The sequence below is a fragment of the Chanodichthys erythropterus genome, chromosome 24 (genome assembly GCF_024489055.1).
Source record: "Chanodichthys erythropterus isolate Z2021 chromosome 24, ASM2448905v1, whole genome shotgun sequence".
Lineage (NCBI taxonomy): Eukaryota > Metazoa > Chordata > Actinopteri > Cypriniformes > Xenocyprididae > Chanodichthys > Chanodichthys erythropterus.
Window position 1 is genome coordinate 6,482,676 of NC_090244.1, and position 22,570 is coordinate 6,505,245.

The 22,570-nt window shown below is 36.6% G+C and overlaps 2 protein-coding genes across 3 annotated transcripts in view; one reads left to right on the top strand and one right to left on the bottom strand.

Moving 5' to 3' along the window:
* The first annotated feature begins 1,958 nt into the window (after positions 1–1,958).
* Positions 1,959–12,667, top strand: parvg (parvin, gamma). 2 transcript variants are annotated; one of them, XR_010893962.1, is made up of 15 exons: positions 1,959–2,104; positions 2,239–2,367; positions 3,438–3,490; positions 5,761–5,825; positions 5,973–6,075; positions 6,227–6,367; positions 6,454–6,569; positions 8,353–8,408; positions 8,514–8,548; positions 8,682–8,743; positions 8,826–8,894; positions 11,277–11,378; positions 11,555–11,607; positions 11,734–11,806; positions 12,179–12,224. XR_010893962.1 is itself a non-coding variant. In XM_067380349.1 (14 exons), the coding sequence occupies exons 3-14, from the start codon at positions 3,439–3,441 to the stop codon at positions 12,250–12,252; spliced, it is 948 nt and encodes a 315-aa protein (XP_067236450.1). In that variant the 5' UTR covers positions 1,960–2,104; positions 2,239–2,367; position 3,438; the 3' UTR covers positions 12,253–12,667. The 2 variants fall into 2 exon arrangements, 1 of the variants encoding a protein (XP_067236450.1); XM_067380349.1 differs by lacking the exon at positions 11,555–11,607 and having other exon boundaries at positions 1,960–2,104; positions 12,179–12,667.
* Positions 12,668–15,114: 2,447 nt separating this feature from the next.
* shisal1b (shisa like 1b) overlaps positions 15,115–22,570 on the bottom strand; it is a 44,049-nt gene continuing 36,593 nt past the window's right edge. The window contains exon 5 of the mRNA XM_067379928.1: positions 15,115–17,280. Coding sequence (XP_067236029.1) covers position 17,280 — 1 coding nt within the window. The 3' untranslated portion in view covers positions 15,115–17,279. The remainder of the gene's footprint in view (positions 17,281–22,570) is intronic.

Sequence of the window (22,570 nt, forward strand, 5' to 3'; positions counted from 1 at the left end):
GTATTTTTCTATACGACTGTATTATTTATACAAGTTAGATTTGGTACATTATTATGGTCAAAATGATATTGTACTAAAACAAAAATACTTAACAGCTACCTTTATCAGTCTATTCAAATGTTTCAAATATAGACACAATATACATTATATTTAACGTAAATAAATAAATAAAGTTAAACAAAATGCGTGTTTACGCTGGTTAACCAGCGTACAACAAAAAAAAAGGTGCTTCCTTGATTGTCTCGTTAAGATGACGCAGAAGTGCATTCCAAAAGAAGAGGTTTTTTTTGACCCCTACACCCTTAATTCATCCCTTCGAATCTCTCACTCTGGAAGGTAAACCCTTTGAAGGGATTAGGGCATAGGAATGAGCCCTTCCGAATGGAACACAGTGATGAATGGCAGTGAAGCAACACAACTGATGCTGGTAGGTCACATAACAACATGGCGGATGTATTTCATTAATACTATCCATATTCATACTATATAGAATGTACTTTTTTAATGTTTGCGAAGTAAATTCAAATTCAAATGTAGATTTCAGATACACCGCTAGTGTTAGACATTAAAGTTTGACGTGTAACTCGCAGTGTTTGTGTTGGAGATATTAATGATTTATTATGTCTTTTTATAGAGTTATTATAATAGAGTCTTACTAAAGACAACTAGAGCTGCACTAGTCTGGATAAACTGAGAGAATCACGATTTTTTGGTTTAAAATACAGTTTACAATTCTCCAACGATTCTGAATAGACAACTGGACAAAATGTGTATTTTACTAGAGCTTCTGACAAAATGTTAATTGCTGCAGTCTATAACCACGTTTCCACCACAGGAACTTTCCCCAGGAACTAGGAACTTAGGGGTGGTACTTGGTGAACCAGGGTCCAAATGAATGTTCCGGGTAAAAAATTCCCCCTCTGAAAGTACCTGCTTGCTAGGTAGTACTTTTTCAAAGTTCAGGAACTTTCGGGGGTGGGACTTGGGCGCTAAACATGCTGATTGGTTGAGTTCACACAGCATTTTGATTGGTTGACTCCACCATTTTATTTCAACCAACGTTTTTTAAGTCTGTTGCGGTACGTGCAGCAAGAGATGTTTGCTATTCAAATCAACAATGGAGTTTAAAAATACGGCCGGCGGACTGACGATGAGGTTCAGGCTTTATTAGGCTTATATGCAGAGGACGAAATCCAGCGGGAACTGGAAAGTTACGCGCAGTCCTACGTCACCGGACTATCTTCTGGTACTTTAGACCGCTATGGAAACACAGCTAGCAATAGGTCTGGGGGAAACAAAGATCAAGATCACAATCCTTTAACGATTAATCATGCAGTTCTTCTAACCACCCACAACACCCAAGAAACCACATAGTAACACTATAGCAACCACCCAGAGCACTTTACCAACTGCATAGCAACTTTTAGCAACCATTCAGAATACTTTATCAACCACAAAAAACATCTAAGTAATCACATGTTTTTCGGAGTGGTTATTGCACTAAAATCTTAAATTAAAACTAAAATTTTAACTCACTAAAATTCATTCAGAACATGTAAGGAACCACAACATCCAAACAACCAACTGAAAACACCTAAGGAACCACACAGCAACATGCCAACAAGCCAATCTGAACACCTTAGCAAATGCCTAACACACCGCTCTCATTTTTTGGGGGGAATATGTAAATCGTAGTTTCCAGTACGAATGTACCTCCCAGGATGATGCGAATGTAAACAGATCCACAGATGGGAGAGTCTGAATCTAAATAATCCTGTTGTTTTCAGATGCTCCTTTGAGGGTCTTTTTTCAGTTGTTTGTTCTGAATTCAAACTTGTGTTTAATGGGGGAATTCATTGGGATGGTAACCATGGTAACCCTCAGGCCCAAATTACCTCTGTTTTTTCTAGTCAAATGGAGGCGTTCTCTCAGTCACAGAAAGAGAGAGAGAGAGGAAATGTATGCAATTGTTGCTCACAAACCTGGAGTGTGTTATTTGAAAAGAGGAAACATTGGATCACTGTTTGGTTGTATACTAAAAAGCCTTACTGTTAGTTACTGACTCATATCTCATGTTTGGACCTCCCATACTGTCTATTATAGGGTACGTGTTTCAATTTCAGAACATGTTTTGTGCTGTACAAACTAGAAAAAAAGGAGGAAGTGGTGCCTTACCACTTCCTGTCTGGTGTTTGAAATAGGCCTCACCCATATTTGAGTTCTTGTTTTTGTTTTTAGATGATTTAGAAAGATGGTCGGTGTGTTGAAGTAAATCGATTCTTGTAAGGAAGGTGACGGGACCGTTTGGATGACATTTCGTCTGCTGCCACACTGATAGAAGAAAGATTTCTCCAGACGAGAGCTGAGGTGAAACTTTTGACAGGAAACAGGGCTGGATTGTATTGGTCAGATATTGCTCTTTCATAGCTCAGCAGACTTATGGATTGCTCTGTTAGGTTCAAGTATTGCCTTTATCTCAGAATTGTTTTGGAGAAACAAAATGGACAAAATTGTTGGTGTACATTCATTAGAAAGCTATATAAAATGAATGTGGATAGCAAATCCCAGATAATTTTGGAATTGTTTAAGAAATGTTTGAGATAATGAGATATTTTTTTGAAATCTGACCACATTATGGAGATCTTTTCTGAAACTTCACAGGAGATGTAAATTTACTCACTCTTTCTTCTCTGGAGAAACATTTAAAAGCCTCAAAGAGCCTAAAAGTCTTCATTTGCACTAATTTTGCTGTCTAGGAGAAATAACTGAGACATTCAAAGCAATAGTTCACTCAAAAATGAAAATTATAATGCTTTTATGATCTTTCTGGAGCTTGAATGGTCACCATGATGACAGAAGAGCTGCATGAAAGTTACACATCATATGTGTCTGAAACAACCGTAAATATGCCAGTTGTCATTTTTGGCCGAACTATTCCTTTACAGAGATCTCGTTTCTTTCTCTTTCCGTCTTTCTTGTTTTCCCCTCCCTCTCTTTCTTTGTCTCCGAGTTACACAGCATGTTTTTTGTTGTCAGAAAGGTTTATGTTTTCCCCGTCAGTCTGTGTTATGTCAATGTGGGCTGGCGTGCATGATGCAGGAAGGCAGAAATCTCCGTGTGTTCTCCTCCGTTCAGCGCGAGATCAGTGCAGACTCCCGCAGTCGTCTGCTGTGTGTTGTGGAGATTCTCCGTCCTTGTGTTTTGACGTTTGAAGTCGGCTTCGGTTCGCCGCACTTCATCATAACCATAAAAATGTCCATTCGAAAACAAAACCTCGAGATGAATCAAGTCCTTGAAATTCCCTCAGGACACAAACACGCAGACAGAACCCGAACATCACTTGTTTTTTTCCCAAACAGAAGCACTAGAAACCAAATGTCTGCTGAGTAAAACTATTATTAAGTTCACTTTTTGACAAAAACAATGTTTTGAAACAGAATGGCAGACTATGGAGCTGAGGAGAAAAAGGACGAATTCGGCAATCTTCAGGGTGAGCACAATCACATCATCAACACAGTTTACACTCTTCTATCATGCACTTAAGTACGTACTTCATAATGGGAAAGGACAACTTTTGGCTACAGAGTGAATTCAGGTTGATTGGCACACTTTTTTCCCAGTCATTTCAATGGCAAAATGTTTCCCAATCAACCCGAAATCACCCCACATTTGCACTGGGACAATGAAATTGCATCTTGATGTCTCTTACTTCTTGGTGCATTTAGCTAAATAAGCTAATTACCTTAAATAAGGTGCTGCATGTATTTTTTCAAAATGTTAATTGTTCATTCATACTACTTGACAGACATCACTGAATGTTCTTGTTGGAAAATACACACTAGCTATGTTTCGAATAGCATAGGCCTACTATTTAGCCTAGGCCTACTAGCTCTATATATGTGCACAACTTGCAAATTCTCTATAGTATGCATGGAATACCTACCCAACGCTATCTCACGACCAATTCGTACGTATTTTACGAGATGGCTAAAGCCGCCTTTCCACTGCACGTCACAAACGACAGCCGTTGGACCGGAAGTCATTCATTTCCAATGGAAAGTAGTATGGTCGGGTGAAGGGGATCATTTTCATTGCTTGATATTTAAACACCCACCAGTTTGAAAACACCCACAAATACAGAAACGCCAACTTTTGTTCCACAGAGACCTCATACTCTTGAGTTCCAATCATATGCGAAGGCGGAAATTTTGTATCTGATTTGAGCTTCGGATGCTTTGAAATATTTTAACTTCTGCAACTAGACCGTATGCGACCGGCCGACCAGATATCATGTATTTTAATCAAAACTATTAGCGCAAAGTTAGAATTACCAATATTTTAACACTTTAACGTTATTCTGTAAACACTATTTCTGTAAAATGGTGGTTATCTATAATCATGTCAGAAGAAAAATTTATAATTATTAAATACATTTTTACATTGATTAGCTCTATAAAATCTACTATACTACATGCATTAATGTTACATTCATTAAAATCGCTCAGTTTTGGTCAATAAGCCAAGGGTAATGATTGCTTCACGACCAATTTCAAAGCTCTGTGCGACTGCCGCTAGGGGGCAAAATGCGACTATCGGATGCGAACATCGTGTGCAGTGAAAAGCGACTTAATTCGTACGATTTGTCTAAACAAAGGCTTAGGGGCGGGGTTAGGGGTTGGTCATTTGTACAAATTCATATGAACTCTTCAAATACGTACTGTACGATTTAGCAAATATCTTACGAATTTGTATGAGTGAGGTCATACGAAATTCGTATGAATTAGCCACCTCGTACGTACAAATTCTCGTGACATCGGGTTGGAATACCCCTTCTACATTTGCCATTATGTCCGGTATCAAGACAAATCAGGTCCTCCATCGAAATTGGGTCTCGCCAAACTGTCAATTAATGGTTACCCGATATACGAATGGAATTAATTTAAAATAGGCCTACCCATATATATATATATATATATATATATATATATATATATATATATATATATATATATATATATATATATATATATATATATATATATATATATATATATATATATAGCTTACTATATAATGCGTAAGAAATTGCGTAAAGTGCATAATAAAACCAATTTAATGTAATTTCTTACACTTGTTTAACTGTAATTAATATGTAATAATTATAATAGCCTATTAAGTGAATAACTGAACATCATTAATTTGTTTTATTTGGAATATTTGGACATTTAACACTTAATTTAACACATAATTACATTAAAAATGATTGTGAATACATGTAGGTTAAGTGCAAATGCGTTTAAACTATCCACTATGATGAGCATATATAAAAGCTATCAGGCTATGCTAACTAAAAGCTAAATAATACAGACATAAATGGTTAAATTCTTAACAGCATTTATCATGGTGAAACCCAATTTGTCACCGGTATACAACCAGAGCACACAGCACCGAATAGTATATCCCACAATGCAATGCGCTCAAACTTGAACTCCCATTTCTGTACACAGTGCAAAGGGTTATGGGTACAATAGCAAAAACATCAGAATGAGCTCACTGTACACATTTGGCTTGCTATTTTCAACATACTATGATTCAGAACACACTAGGCTACTCCTAATCTTCTATATAGTAAGTATAGTATTTAAATTAGATTGCAGTCACAGTCTTTTATGAAGGGCAGACTTACCATTCAGCTGAAAACAAATAAACATACTGAGACTTAAAATGTGGCATATAATGTGTTTCATTGTGGGATTTAAGGAGCAGAGAGAAGATTCATTCAACCGACATCTTTAGGCGACCCCAAACTCAACAAACTTAAAGAGGTGAGATACATCAACTTTTTAGAGTTGTGTGGCATAGTTATCAACATCATCTACTTATTGATCAGTTCTTACAAACCCTACCTCAATGTGAGCATCATTTCCTGAGAGTGTGTGAATATCTGGGTTTTCTGTGTTGCTTTGTGATAGGTTTTGGTCGACTGGATCAACAAAACCCTGAAAGTTGAACACATTGTGGTGCGATCGCTGGAGGAAGACCTCTATGACGGACTCGTCCTTCATCACCTGTTACGTAAGAACATTCTGAACAGGCACATTATTTAGAGAATCTCACATGCTTAAATGTCATGAAAGTGATGTAACATCACACGTTTCTTGTAAAATGTGTGAAACATCTGTCAGTACAAGCACATTGACAGGTCTTGTGTATGTTCTGAACCCAGGCAGGTTAGCAGGTGTTCAGTTACATGTAGAGGAGATTGCATTGAGTACTGATGTCCAGATACGGAAACTAGATGTGATCCTGACAGCCCTGAACGAGACCTTAGAGCTTAATGAGGAAACAGCTAAATGGAGCGTTAAACGTGAGCCAATCAGATCAGCTCTTGTTAATGACCTTCTTATATATTTATGAACACATGCCCAACATTCTCCCACTCCAATCCGTCAGTCATTCACAGCAAGGACCTGTTGTCTACATTACATCTTCTGGTTGCTATTGTGAGGCGTTTCCAACCCGATCTGGTCCTGCCTGTAAACGTCAGCGTGGAGGTCATCCAGTGTGAGGTGATTGATTAATGGAAATTACTTGAATGTGTCTAAATGTTTCCAAAACACTGAATATTTAAGAGGGTTATGCAAAACACACTGCCTCAATACTACTGTTCTATAGGTGGTTGCCAGAGTGTTGCTATGCGGCTGCTAAGATGTTCTTGGTGGTCATTTACATGCCAAAATGAGTCCACTTCCGAGTTTCTATGATATTCTGGACTTGAGATACAACTAATTATTTGAAATTTTAATACATATAATGAGAAAAAGTAGTTTTCATTTATTATTATATGCATTTTCATATTTTTTAATAATATGCAGTATATTATTAAAAAATATGAAAATGCATATTATAATGAACGATTGTATTCTTAATAATTTGTCATTGCATATTATTTGAAAAAAAATATATGCATATAATAATTAACAATTATTTTCATTTTTTTAAATTCATTGTATATTATTTGAAAATTAATATAATTGTTATAATGAACAAATGTTTTTCAATTCATCACGGTATAGTATTTAAAAAAATTAATATACATATTATAATGAACAATGTTTTCATACAGAAGAGGATTAGGGCCAAGCAATAATAAAAAAATAAAACCATCTCAAGATTAAGGTTGTTAAATTTTGAGAAAAAAATTCGAGATAAAATGTTGAGAATAAACTCGTTAAATTACGAGAAAAAAACTCGTTAATTTTCCAGAAAAAAGTTGAGAATAAAGTCATTAAATTACGAGAAAAAAGTCGTTAAATTACGAGAACAAATTCGTTAAATTATGAGAAAAACGTCGTTAAATTTCGAGAAAAAAGTCGAGATAAAATGTTGAGAATAAACTCGTTAAATTATGAATTTGTTTTCATAATTTAACAATTTTTTTCTCGTAATTTAATGACTTTATTCTCAACATTTTATTTCGACTTTTTACTCGTAATTTAACGACTTTATTCTCAAAATTTTATTTCGACTTTTTACTCGTAATTTAATGACTTTATTCTCAACATTTTATTTCGACTTTTTTCTCGAAATTTAACAACTTTAATCTTGAGATGGTTTTATTTTTTTATTATTGCTTGGCCCTAATCCTCTTCGTTATTTTCATAATTGTACACATTCATAATTGCATATTATTTGAAAAATTATTATATGCAGATTATAATTAACAATGTTTTCATAAATTGTTTTACAATTTATCAATGTATATTATTTGAAAAGGTAATATGCATATTATTTTAAAAATGTATTTAATATTTTTTTCACAATTTATAATTGCCTATTATTTGCAAAAAATCAATATGCATATTATAATAAACTATTGTTTTCATTAATTTTCACAATTCATCCCTGTATATTATTTGAAAAATGAATATGCATATTATAATGAATAATGTTTTAATATTTTTTTACTATTCATCTTTGTATATTTGAAAAATTAATTTGCATATTGTATTGAAAATTGATTTAATATTTTTAACAATTCATCATTGCATATTATTTGCAAAAAAAATCTATATGCATATTATAATAAACTATTGTTTTCATTATTTTTCACAATTCATCACTAAATATTATTTGAAAAATTATTATATAAAGTAAAAAAACTCATCAAAATATTTTTTTCCCCCTGGTCAAATAATCAAAGCTGCACATCCAGGGAAAATTTATATTAACCATTAGTATAATAAAATTCTAATATCCATAATTATCAACACTTACATTATTTCACTTTAAAAATATTTACTGAGAATGTTCACGTTGTCAGCATTCATTAAAATCTCACTTGTTAAACAGGTCACAAAAGGTGGCATCAAGGCAGATAAGCAGACAGAATTCATCACATTTCAAAGGTCTGTGAAGAACCTCCTTCCCTACTAAGCATGTTTAACATCACTTTGAAACTCAGTGACAATGTACAAACCAGCGTTTTCATGGTCCGCTCTGTGTCTCCGCAGTGATTCCGGTGAAGAGCTTGAGAGAGAATCTACCAGTGAGTCAAACTGAGGCTGAACTCTGAGCCTTTTCATTTCCATATTTATAAGCATCAGTAACTTTCAGATAGCGGAGGCGTATAAAGAAGAAAGCGTTTGCTTCTTAATCTCTCTCTTGCAATGTCTTTGCAGAGGAATGTCCCATTGATGAGCTCTTCAAGCTGGAGGCTCACAAAATTGAGACCGTGAAAAAGGTTCAGATCCAGTTCGACACATATCTAATTGTAGCCTTTGACCCAAATCTTTCACAGCTTCATCAAGTTTTCTTTCCTACAGGCCATTTTGCACTTTGTGAATAAGAACATGTCATCTCTGGGACTAAATGTGACCGACGTCGACAAACAGGTATGCAGTTTTTTTCTAGAGATCGTCTTACACTACCATTCAAATTTGTTTAATTTTATTCAGCAAGGACAAATTAAAGGGTTAGTTCACCCAAAAATTTAAATTCTGTCATTAATTATTCACCCTCATGTCGTTCCGCACCTGTAACACCTTCTCATTGCCAGCAAGATCATTAACACTTTCAATGCTCAGAAAGCAACTAAAGACATATTTAAAACAGTTCATGTGACTACAGTTGTTCAACCTTAATGTTATGAAGTGACGAGAATACGTTTTGTGCGCCAAAAAACAAATAAAACGACTTTATTCAACAATATCGAGTGATGGACGATTTCAAAACACTGCTTCATGAAGCTTCTAAGCTTTACGAATCTTTTGTTTCGAATCAGTGGTTCCAAAGTCACGTGATTTCAATAAAACAAGGTTACTCGTTCGTTACGTCTGTTTGTTACGTCATGAGTGTTTCGAAATTTCAATGGTTCACCACTGGGGGGCGTGACTTTGGCAGTTTTATACACGCTCTGAACCACTGATTCGAAACAAAAGATTCATAAAGCTTCGAAGCTCCATGAAGCAGTGTTTTGAAATCGCCCATAACTAGACATTGTTGAATAAAGTAGTTTTTTTGTTTTTTGCCACACAAAAAGTATTCTCGTCACTTCATAACATTAAGGTTGAACCACTGTAGTCACATGAACTGTTTTAAATACGTCTTTAGTAGCTTTCTGGGCGTCTGAAAGTGTTAATTAACTTGCTGTCAATGCAGGCCTCATTGAGCCATCGGATTTTATCAAAAATATCTTAATTTGTCTTCTGAAGATGAACGAAGGTCTTACAAGGGTGTGGAATGGCATGAGGGTGAGTAATTAATGACAGAATTTTCATTTTTGGGTGAACTGACGCTTTAAATCAACCAAAACTGACAGTAAAGATTATTTATAATCTTTAATAAAACAGTTATTATAAATTGTAATAATGTTTCACAATATTACTGTTTTTCTGTATTTTTATTAAAATAAATGCAGCCGTGGTGAGTATAAAAGACTTCTTTCAAAAACATTTAAAAATCATCCAAGCTCAAATTTTGAATGGTAGTGTATACAGTTTGTCAAAGAAAAGTTTACTTGAAAAGTAATTTAGTTTCATATTAAAGGGGTCATGACAAATGTTTATTCCTTGATGTTTACTTATAATGTTAATAAAGTTTTTGCACAGAAAAAAAACAAACATAAATATGCAGAAAAATATTTTTTTTCAAACTTTAAAGCTTGTCTAAATGGCCACTGTTATGATTGGCTGACTTCATTGCATAGGAAACAGTATCAACCAGTGTTGCCAAGTCTGCAGTTTTCCCACGGAATTGGGCAACACTGTTGCCACGGGTTGTTTTTCATGTCTGCAGTTTGAAGCAACCCTAAATAACATAATGAATGCAAATTTTACCTGGATAACCCAGCCAAAAATGCAGATTTTACCCCCTGAAATGCGATTGGACTAGTTTTGGGCGACTGACCGGTTTTGTTGTGAACACCTGGTAACCCTGGTATCAACGGCCCCTCTCTATTGCAAACGAGTAGGTGTTTTGTCATTTACATACAAAGCATTATAAAATCATTTATTTAACATTTGTGATGCAGCTACTGTCAGATCCAATACATTTGGCTGCTTCATCTGCCAACAAACGTTTCTTTGCAAACTCTCCATAACACCTCGTTTACAAAAGAAAATGCTCCAAACAAACATATAATCTTCGGACAGTATCCGGGATCATTCTGAAGTCTGTATAGAGATGCAAACGACCTGTCAAAGCGAACGTTCTTTCACTCTTCCATTTGTCCTGTTGTCGACAGGGGATCTATTTGCTTTTGACGCGACGCTCACATCCAGTGTAGGCAAATGTCAGCTGTTAAGTGACTGAACGCCAGTGGGCGGGGCCTATGGTGAGACGATGTATAACTATTCGTCGACGTCTTGCTCTGGAGGTAGTCATATGCAAATGTGTTTACTCGTGTGACATCACAGATCCCGCATTATCAAAACGAGCCGTTTTTGGAGCTTGATTAAATAAATGGTACAAAGACCTCTTATATGTCAAAAGATCAAGGCAAATTTGATTTCTCGTGTCATGACCCCTTTAAATATTTCCATTTTCTTTCTAAATCAACAGGCTGTTTTTTTTTTTTTTTTTTAAGTAAATGCTCTGTTATGATTGGTTAACACCTTTGTATGTGGCATGAGTAATTAAACTGGAAAAAAACAACAGCTAGTAAGATGACTGCAAAAGCTGACAAAAAATTGAATTGATTAAATGATTATTGACTTGTTTTTGACATTTCACATTCATGTTTCATATGTTAATGATTTAAAATGTGATTTTGTTAGTTTGCAGACGGAGTGATCCTGCTCTTGTTGATCGGTCAGTTGGAAGGCTTCTTCATTCCACTGTGCGACTTCTTCCTTTGTCCTGTTGGGAGCTCAGAAATGGTGAGAAAACATTTCGAGTTGTGCTCTTGCATTGACATGAGAACCATGATGTTAGCAAGCTTCGCTGCAGTTTGCAACAATAAGCAAAATTTAATCCAGGCTTATGGGATTTTACATCAGCGTAACATGCACCTCCAGGAAATGTCTCGCCATCGTATAATTAACGTCTCTTATAGGATGACTGTGGATATGACAGCACAGCAGCATAAGCCAGGTTAAGAACCTGAGGGTAATGCAAAAGACAGAAATCAAATCTAATGATCTTACGTTTACCAGAGTACTTGCAGTGTTTGAGGCATTTAGTTGTTTGTTTCTGATTCTGATTGTTTTATCGTTGTTCTTTGTTCACCTGCAGCTCCATAATGTGACACTTGCATTGGATCTCCTCATAGACCGAGGGTTTCCGGTTCAATCCATAGACCCTCAAGGTAATTATTTTGAGACTATCTGAACTAGTGAGATGCCTAGTGTGCACATCCTAAATAAAACCACTCAACACTCTTAAAAATGAAGATTCTTTTTTGGCATTGATGTTCCATAAAGAACCTTTAACATTCATGGAACCTTTCAATTGCTCAAAAGGTTCTTTAAAGTGGAAAATAAACTATATTTAGATTATTAAAATGTTAGCACACTAAGAAAAAAATGTGCACTGAAAGATTCTTTGGGGAACCAAAAATGGTTCTTCTACGGCACTGCTGTGAAAATACCCTTATTTTAAAGAGTGAAATAACTCAAATCTTATTAGGAAAGCATGGTTGTTCATTCACTAATAAGCAAATTTCTCATGTTTCTCACAGACATTGTTTCCCAAGATGTTCCAGCCACTGTGAAAGTGCTGTATTACTTATTCAAGAGGCACAAACACAAATAGGTCTAATTATAACCACTCCCAACCTTTCAATTCAATAAAACCTTCCCCGATGTCTTTCTAATCAAATTAACTGTAAATTTGCGACTTTCTTCTGACTAAAAATCATTCAGAGGCACAGAGATGACTGTCAGATTACTTTGGCTCTCAGAGTGTTAGAACACATTTGAAGCAATTGTACAGAGTGTCTCTGAACCATTTGAAGAGGCTTCAGAGCGGAAATGAGAGAACATGGCCACTCATCTCATCATGGAAATTGCGTTTGGATTCTGACAGCTTCAATTTAATTTCACCTTTTCACTCTTCCACTTTCCATGTTTTTTTTTTTTTCCTTTGAACAGATGCACATTAGACTTAATGTATCGCTCAGCATTTTTCTGCTGACTTCAAGCTGCACTTGTTTTCAAATAAAAGTGGTACATATATCTGAAATGATGTCCCTTTTTTTCTTTAATATACTTTATACTGTGTGTGTGGTTCATGTAGCTATAACCATTCTTTTGTTGGAGCAAAACCTTTATATATATATATATATATATATATATATATATATATATATATATATATATATATATATAAAACGGATGATTAGCTATAAAGCTCAAAAAAGCTAAATTTTATTAAGAATTACAAAATACATTTAATTTTGCCGCTCTTTAATGTCATGTGACCGATCGCTGTAGCGCGTGAACCAGTCATCTCTTCATCTTTACTACTGGAAACGAAAAACATGAATGGATATCAGAACAGAAGGTATGTTGAAAGATCCCGTACACCTTACTGAAACATAAACTCTCGTGTAATCGCCTAATCAGTGTTTCAATCGCGGAATTGTCATTAAAACCGCTTGTAAACGAAATGTCACGTGACGATACATTTTCCCTCAGAACAGTCATTCGGTTTCGTTGCAGCTATAAAAAATGACTTGCACTAAAATGCTAATAGATTGCTAAATGATAAACGTTTGATTAGAATGTGGACAAATGCACAATCAATCACATTATTTCTAAATTTTAGAAGAACTGAAACTCATATTGTCGTCAACAATATTGAGCATCTCTTACCCAGACTACCCCTCTATCCACCCCCGTAATTTAATTTCCTTAATGTGTGTTCTCTCAAATTGGATACAGTGAATGACTTCCATTTAATCTAAATGGCAAAAGCATTATGGGAGGTTTAAGAGAGTCTCCTCTCAGCAAATGGGCTGGGGGATTCAAGGTGCAGGCGGATGGATGCTCTGATGCCGTTTTAATGGTGAATTGCCCTTGGGTAATTTTTTACCATTGCTGTTAAAGAGCAGGAAACATATAAGAGGCTGACATTTTTCATCCTAACGCCCATTTGTTATTCGTTTATATTCATAACCGCAATATTTCAGCCTTTCTTATCCCTTGCCGTGGGTGTTAGAGTCATAAAAATGAATGGAATCTGTAGGATGGAGAGAGGTAAGAAGGCAGAGTGCAATAGAGAAGTGTAGGTGGGTTGGACAGACGGACAGAATGTCTGGAAATTCTCACATTATCAACTTCAAAAGCAGCCTACGTAATGACCCCGGCTGAGTGACCAGACGACACCCATCTAGAACTCTACAGCGCTCTGATTATATGGGTAGATGGGCTTGTGAGACACAAAACATCCGTCCCTCTCCAGTTCGCCCTCTATGTTTACTCCCAACCGGCTAATGACCTGCAGTGGTGGGGTGATTTCTGGCGGTTATTGAAGGTGGCGAATGGTTTAAATGAATACAGACGCCAGCAATGTATGACTGAAACCCCCTGCTGATGTATCATCATCTCAGGCCTAAGGCAAAAAAGAGTGAGTCACTGCTGGAGATAAAGTGTGGTAAGAACAACACATAAACAAAATTTCAACTTTCTAAAAGTTTATTTTTTCCTGTGTCCTACAAATTTGACAAAGTATAACATAATGCTACGTTGTACATAGTACCCACTTGTGAAACAATGATGAGAGTCGTGTTTGTCTGTGTTTACCAAACCACCTGTTGCAAGGTAAAAGCCAGAAAGCCGTACGAACAGGTGAAGATTGACAGTAAGGCAACTGTTTTCATGTTGATGTAAAGACTGGAGCATGACATTAGACTTTTTAGATAAAGACTGTAATTTATTGTACGTGAAGCAGGTTTCCAGCGGTGACTTGACAGTTTCAATCACGTACAGCAAAACTTGAGCTCCCATAGTGGCAAGAATCCAATTACGGCATGATGATTTTCCTTGTTTCCTAGCACGTCATGTTGATTGAAGGTCGAGGAATGACTCCTGGAAGGTGGTAACTGGTTGTTTAAAACCCACCCATTGCTTGCCGATCCCTGATACGAGTTCAGTCAAATTATTTGGCGTGAATAGCAACCAGCAAATGCCACCATTAGTACGCATTTTGATGTGGCACTCTTAAATAGCACTCTTCTTAGATTCTAGCCATTTATTAGCATGGGTGAATTTCACAAAACATGGCAAATAAAATCAAAAGGAAAATAAGAAAGGATATTTTGCTTAAAGAAAACAAAACACTATTTAGAGTTCTTATATTTTGACCTTTAGGGGCCATTTACACGACACCAAACAGAAAACTTTTTATGCGTTTTGGGCGCTTATTTGCACGACAACGGCGTTTTGGTGGCCGGAAAACGCAAACTTTTGAAAACGGGTTTCAAAGTGCAAGTTTTTGAAAACGGTCTTCATGTAAACAACAAAAATGAGAATCTGTGAAAACGATGATGTCATGCACATGCGCATTAGTGTATCATCGCCATCTACTGGCCTGGCAGCAGAATACAGCGTTTTTAGTCATTTTCATGGATTCATGGGGATCATTTTGACAATAGTGTCATCAGTACGCGGAAAACTCAAATAAAAACTTCTCCATTTTAAGCATATCCTTGTCATGTAAACATACCCTAATTGTTTATGAAAATTATGCAAAAAAAAAAAAAAATCTTGTTACTGTAATGCACATTTTTTATTAAAATATATTTAAAAAAAAAAACCATCATGATAGCTTTTTATGCTTATTTTAAATTAATATTGTACTCTAATAATGTAAGAAAAAGACTATTATAATTAGAATCATTCATTGGTAATAATTTTACTTAATCCTCAAAAGCAAAATGTACAGATGCATTACAGTAAAGACGAATGAAAGGTAAAATATGTTTAATTTTCACGAAAGTAACATTCAGTATGAAAACTGTTTAAATCTTAATATGCTTCAGATTATTCATGTAAAATACTTCTTTATTTTTTCCTTTTGATTTTAGAGGTGAAATACGTGACCTGAAAATCTTAGCATTGCCTAGGCCCACACAGAATCTGCATATTCCAACATTTTTGTGAATTTGTACTAACTGTGGCCAAAACAAAATAATGAAATAAAATTAAAAAATCTGTTTTAAAAGATGTCAAACTGAGCTGAAAGTTCAGCTGAAACATTTTTGTAAACAAACACACCAGGGTGCAAGTTTGGTAAATGACAAGTGTATTTTGCATAAATCTGTGGGCAGTGATTTCGTGCAGGCTTAGAAATGCCCAAACATCTTCAGCAGTTTCCATATGCTCTAGAATAGACGTGATGAAACACAGTCAATCCTCCTGCCAACAGACACCATAATTAAACTCACACCTGCTGAAAGCAGAGATCACGTCTCCTTCCCATAATCGTACCTGATCACCTTCACCTTGAGCTTGTTTCTGAACCACCAATTACCTCAATCCAAAGGTGGTGAAGCACAGCCATGATGCTGTGGTTCTGCTATATGAGTGTAATTGGGCTGCTGTCTGAGAAAAACTGAACACCATTACACATTTTCAAAACTTATTGCTCAAAACATGCTGTCTGTTGTGCTGTAGTCCCTGTTTGGTGCAGAATCCAAGACTGAAGAGCTTTTTTAATAGACCTCAACCTACTGATACCAACTCTTGAAATTTCAAGGACATCTGAAAATTTAACCAAGTAGATGTTTTGTTGGTCTTGGAACATTTCTATTAAACAATCATTGACCAAACCCTAAAATCAGAGGAAAATGATTGGTTGATGAGAATGCCATAAGCTGAAATCCTGAAATCTGATTGGCTGGCAGTAATACTTTTCTAGAGCAAGCAAGGATGTTGATGAAGAAACTACCTATAGTTTAGCTAAATTTCAACAGGCATGAGAAGCTGGTAACGGCTTCCTTGCAAAACCAAGGCAAGCAAAGGCCATCATTTTTGCTGACCTTTCTGAAAATGAATTGTCATGTTCAAGGAGTATGTAATCATGTTTTCATTTCAGAGGTTCAGACAAAAACTAAAGTCTAAATCTGATCAATATCAATATAGTACCACTAAACAAAAGTCTTCAAAACAACCTGACAAACATACATAATGAACTCTTCAGGGCATGAAACAAAATGGGGGTGAATAAAAAAGCTTAATTTAACACAATTTGCTACCTCACTGATTCTGAGAAAATGTCAAATCACAACAGTAGTCAAAAACGAACATTCACCATACTATTTCATTTCACATCTTCACTGCAGAACCACCCACGACATGTGAGTTTTGATATTTACTGCAATTTAACTTCAAAAGTCATGAGTGCTTGAATCTTGCAAATGACTTTTGACGACTTCATTCATCACTCCTAGCTTTCCCTGACAATGAATAAATAAACCGACACCGCACAGTTACAGAGAGTTTAATCCAGAAGAGCTCACAAAATGGCTACATAGGTCCAAAGATGTCCTGGCTGAGTTCTGTGTCCATCAAAGTCCAGTTCGGTCTGAAGTCTGTTTCTGTACTTCCACAAATCTCAGTAAAGCCGCTCCTCAGAATCTCTCGTCCCCCCACTTGTCTGCTTCCAGCTGAGTTGCGATTCTGGGTTTGTCGAGGGGTTGAAAGTTGTGCTGTGTGAGATTTGGGGCAGACAGGCACCTGTGATATGTAGGTCCATGTGGCAGGGGCATGTACTACATTTCCCATAATGCACTTCCTCACTGGGGGACTCCAGCAGTCGGTCCTTACATTTGGTTGGTCTCTGTTTAAAAAGGAGCATAAAGAATGATTAGAGGTAAATTGGAAGTAAAATAATTTAGCAAGTGCCAGAAACATTCTACAACAGTCTAATTTATAAAATCTATAGGTTCCAATTAGAGCATATACTGCCCAGCCAAAAAAAAAGAAAAAAAAAAAGTTGCTGTTTGGATTTAAATAGGCAAATACTTTGGTCTGGACCATTACTGATGTGATTATTATGTTTCTAGCATGTTATTTGTGTGGGAACAGTTACCGTAATTGATGAAATGTATAGCTTTTCATTTCTTAAACAACCATGTAAGAAGACGTATCATGGCCATATTCCAGGATGACAAAGCCAAGATTCATCAAAAATTGATGCACCTCTTGATGGAAATAACATCACAACATTTATTTCCATCAAGAGCTGCATACATTTTTGGTCAAGATCTTGTATTGACAATGCAAGAGGTGAGCACTCTGTAAAGTATGCTCCAGCACAACCCAAAGACTTTCAATGAGATTAAGGTCTGGACTCATAGGTGGCAATTCATGTGTGAAAATGATTCTTCATGCTCCCTCACAACCATTCTTTCACAATTTGAGCCTGATGAATCTTGGCTTTGTCATCCTGGAATATGACCATGATGGGTCTTCCTGGTTGATTAAGAAATGAAAAGCTACACACTCCATCAATTATAACATGCTGGAAACATAATAATCACAGCAATAATGTTCCAATCATAGACTTTTAAGCATTTGCCTATTTAAATCCAAACAATTAAGCAACAAAAACCATTCAACATTGAAAATAACAATAAAAAAAATGCCTATGGGATTTCAACCGAGGGCAAAATTCACCAAAATAAATTAATAAATTAGATTTGAAAATATATTCACATATAAAACTGTAATAATATTTCACAATATTACTGTTTTACTGTAGTTTTTAATCAAAGAAATGCTGGTAGTGTATATATACATTATTTTTAAGACTTGTAGACTTTTTGTTCTCCGCTTAATATGTGGCTAATAATACTGTGAAAATGCATCTTCGGCTCAAGCCCTCTTGTTCATTGCGACACTGCATCACCCATCTGACAGATAATTAGCTTACCATATGGACTGTGTTTCTGGATTAATTGGGCAAAATCTAGACAAGCCACCTGACTGGAGGCGGACTTGATTTTATTACATGCCATCTTATTGCAAACACATAAAGACACACACACACACCTTAGTCTTACATGGACAGACTTTTGGCTGTCAAACCAAGAACTGGTCATTTAGAGAAAAAGAGTCCATCTGATTGACATGTAAAGTGTTTTTATTGCTTTTTCTATGATGTTTAGAGGTGAGTCAATATGAAATTGGACATCATGTAGAACAAAACAAGATATAGTTGTGCTCAAGGACACCTGCAAGGCATCTGCCAAATGCAAAATAAAATGTGAATGCAGTGAGTGCAATGTGCATCAGATAGTCCAAGTGCAATATGTCTCTTTGTCTCTTTATGTAACTAGCAGAACATACTGAAATCACCTCCTCGTGTGTGCGTGTATCTGAAGAGGTGGACAGCAGAAATGTCACACTATGTGGCCTGTGTTTGGTACGGCTCTTGGAGCACATGGACATGACAAGTGCAGGTTTCACTGTGTGCTCTTACAGAAATCTGCCCACAGAACAAGAGAGAGAGACAGTGAGTTGGCAGACATTCTCTAATAATACACCATGTGCTGCAGCGCAGTTCTTTCTCTGAATCCAGGCCATGTCTCTGGTGTGAAACAGACATATGCACCCCTGACCAGAACGGGGCAGAGAGCATGCTGGGAGATCAGTCCCAGAGCAGCAGGAGACAGAGAGGTTAGCCAGTGCTAACATTAGCACAACATTAACCCAGAACTATCATCTCCATACAGTGAAACTGACCACAACATCACCGCCTCTTCAAAATAGGTTTGGGAATTGTAACGAATAGAACAATTGCAGTGCCTGACAATTGACTTTGAGGAAGGATTATTTGGGAAACAAAATTGCAATTCATTTTAATAATGCAAAACAAGGACCAATAAAATGTGGTAACATTTCATTCATTCTTTATTTTTGTGCAGTACCACTGATATAATGTGCATCTCTAACCAAACATTGTATTATTATGTGATTTAGGTCTCAAAAACCTTAAGGACAACATATAATGATAAATTTGGACAAATGATGTTCAATTTAAGAAACTTTTCATTGCTCAAAACAGTCATTATCTCGAGAATCAAATCTAACTGGTTGAGTTGTGTTTGGGATTCAATAAAAGATCTGACTCATAAGATTCCTTTGCACCGGACTGCACTGGTTGCGGTTTATGTTTGTGTTTTGCTAAAAATATCCAACTCACAAGAATCATTAGCTCAGAAATCAGACTTCACTGGTCGCGCTGTATGTTTGTAATTCGTTAAAAAGAAGCGGCTCACAAGAGTAATCAGCTCAGGAATCGGACTGCACTGACCATGTTGTATGTTTATGATTTACTCAAAAGAACCAGGTCACGTGATTCATTCTCTCTGAAATCGGAGTCATTGTGTAGAGAATCGGACTTCACTGGTCGCACTGTATGTTTGTGATTCCCTAAAAAGAACTGGCTCATAAGAGTCATTGTGTAGAGAATCGGACTTCACTAGTCGCACTGTATGTTTGTGATTCACTAAAAAGAACTGGCTCATAAAAGTAATTTTGTAAAGAATCAAACTTCACTGGTCGCACTGTATGTTTGTGATTCACTCAAAAGAACTGGCTCATAAGAGTCATTGTGTAGAGAATCGGACTTCACTGGTCGCACTGTATGTTTGTGATTCACTCAAAAGAACTGGCTCATAAGAGTCGTTGTGTAAAGAATCGAACTTCACTGGTCGCACTGTATGTTTGTGATTCACTCAAAAGAACTGGCTCATAAGAGTCATTGTGTAAAGAATCGGAATTCACTGGTCGCACTATGTTTGTGATTCACTCAAAAGAACTGGCTCATAAGAGTCATTGTGTAAAGAATCAGACTTCACTGGTCGCACTGTATGTTTGTGATTCACTCAAAAGAACTGGGTCAGCTGTATTATGCATGCCAATGCCATACAAATAGTTGGTGATGTCACTTTGTAAAGAAAGACTACACTCCTGCACATACCTATCCACATTATTTTTACAGTTTACTACACTTTGATATTCTTCTCGTTACTTCCCTACCATGGCTAATAAATCGGAAGTCTCTTCACAGATTTGCATTTTTGCAGTTAACACGGAGATGATAACGGTATAGTTTTCAAAAACTTCCACTTTGAAACCTGTTTTCAGAAGTTTGCTTTTTCAGGTCACCAAAACAGTGTTGTATAAATGAACGGCCAAAACGCATAAAAAGTTTTCAGTTTTAAGTTGCTGTATGTTTGTGTGTTTCAGTAGAAATAACTGACATGGAGTCATCAGCTCAGGAATCGGACTGCACTCTATTTGTGATTCATTTAAAAGATCCGGCTCACAAGAGTCATTCTCTTGGGAACTGGACTTCACTGGTCCCGCTCTATAAGAACCAATTCACAAGAATTATTGGCTTTTGGAATTGGACAGGTTGTGCTAAATAATAACACGGGGAACAATTTCACCATATTTTACTGCAGTGTTTTGTCCCTGTCGGCAGAAGAATGCACATGTGGAAACAACTGCCATGAAAATTGTTTCAGGTTTTTTTTTTTTTTTTTATGTCTCAACCCTAGCCTGGTAATACTCAAATCTATGATTGAACTTCCACTGTAAACCTGTTGTAAACACATGATAAAACAAATGTTTATCAAACACTCTTCTTGTTCTGGCTTCAGTTTGAAAAAGAGTTGAATGTTCTCCATAACAGAGCGAATTGCATCCCGTGTCTCGTTTCCCATTTCCGCGGTCGTTTCGGTTTTCGATTTCTCTAACCTACAATGTAAAACTCGGCGCTTAGCATCTACGTCACGGCTCTCAGCCCGCCCTCTGTTCGTTGATTGGCCCGGCTGTTTCCAGACCGGTGGTAAACAGAAAGCTCTGACGCTGTCTCAGACTGAGTACAGAAGCGAAATGAAATTGAGCGGAAGTAGGAAGTCTGACGTAGTCAGGCTATCTCAACCCTACTTTAGAAACTCTTTTAAATCTCAGTTGTTTCTCACTGACAGCAATAAGATTAAACTAAAGGTGAATAGAGACACTTTCTACTGAGGAACATCTGAGAAGCAAAGACAAAAGACCGCTGTAATCCCACATGTGCCATCTAGAGATTCAGAAGAGATTTCAGCCATGTCCTAAAAGCAATAATGAACAACCTAGCAATAAATGTTTTCTCTTGTGTTTGACTACGTCCAAAAACCATCAATCTGGCATGCTGAGCAACCAGGATCTAATCGCTTAAACCATCAATGTGTCTTAAGGGGCCACTGAAATATGGCTCTTAATAAAATGTGTCCTGTTTATAGCCTTTTAAAGCTAATTCCCATGCACGACACGTCAGTCAAACCAGATGTTGCAAAGCGAACGCACAAGATCGTCCCCCATCATTCCCCCAGGCCTCTGCCCCTCTCCAGATCACACAATATAAGAATCCGATGCCATTTAAAGACCCTGGCAGTGTTTTCTCAGGCCAGCAGGAGGGAAACTGCACGTAGCCCTCAAATAAACACAGTAAACGGGCAGAGAATGAGCTGACCCATATAAAAGGCTTTATGAATAGACCGTGAGCAGTAATTGAATTCACTTAGGTCTATTTTGGTCAGGGACCTTCATTTGTGGTTGTCTTTATCTTTCTTTTTCTCTCTCTAACAGATGTTCTCCTCTGAGCTGGGCCCAATTCAGTAAATTCCCACAATGCTCTCAACTCTGAGCCCTCATATGACATGCTATTTTTGCAAGCCAATCTCATCGAAACATATTTGATGACAATACAGCTATAGTTTTTGACCAATGAGATTTCTCTGTGGGCGGGCTAAAAAAAAGTGACTAAAAAAAAGGTCTTGTTGTTTGTCAGATGTCATGATTATTTAAACTCAGATTTTTGGAGTCGTGCCTGTTGTAAAGCTCACACATGAAATCTCAGTGACATGCTCATCTCCCTCATTTGTCTTGCGGCAGAGATTCAAAGTCTCCGCTCGGAGGTTGAAGCTTTCAGAGACTCTTGTGATTGTTAATGAGAGGGTTCGGCACAAACAACAGGCTTAATTAGAAGGGTATTCACTCACACTAACACGGCTACTGTGTCTTGCTGACACACTTTTGTGAACTGTAAGAGAATAGAGTGTGTATGCCTTCCC

What these genes read in the sequence shown, in the direction of transcription:
- parvg (XM_067380349.1), top strand. Translation starts at nt 3,439, where the DNA reads ATGGCAGACTATGGAGCTGAGGAGAAAAAGGACGAATTCGGCAATCTT. An exon ending in AGCTAAATGGAGCGTTAAAC is followed by an intron (nt 6,368 to 6,453) that starts GTGAGCCAATCA and finishes CCAATCCGTCAG; the next exon opens with TCATTCACAGCAAGGACCTG. An exon ending in GAATTCATCACATTTCAAAG is followed by an intron (nt 8,409 to 8,513) that starts GTCTGTGAAGAA and finishes GTGTCTCCGCAG; the next exon opens with TGATTCCGGTGAAGAGCTTG.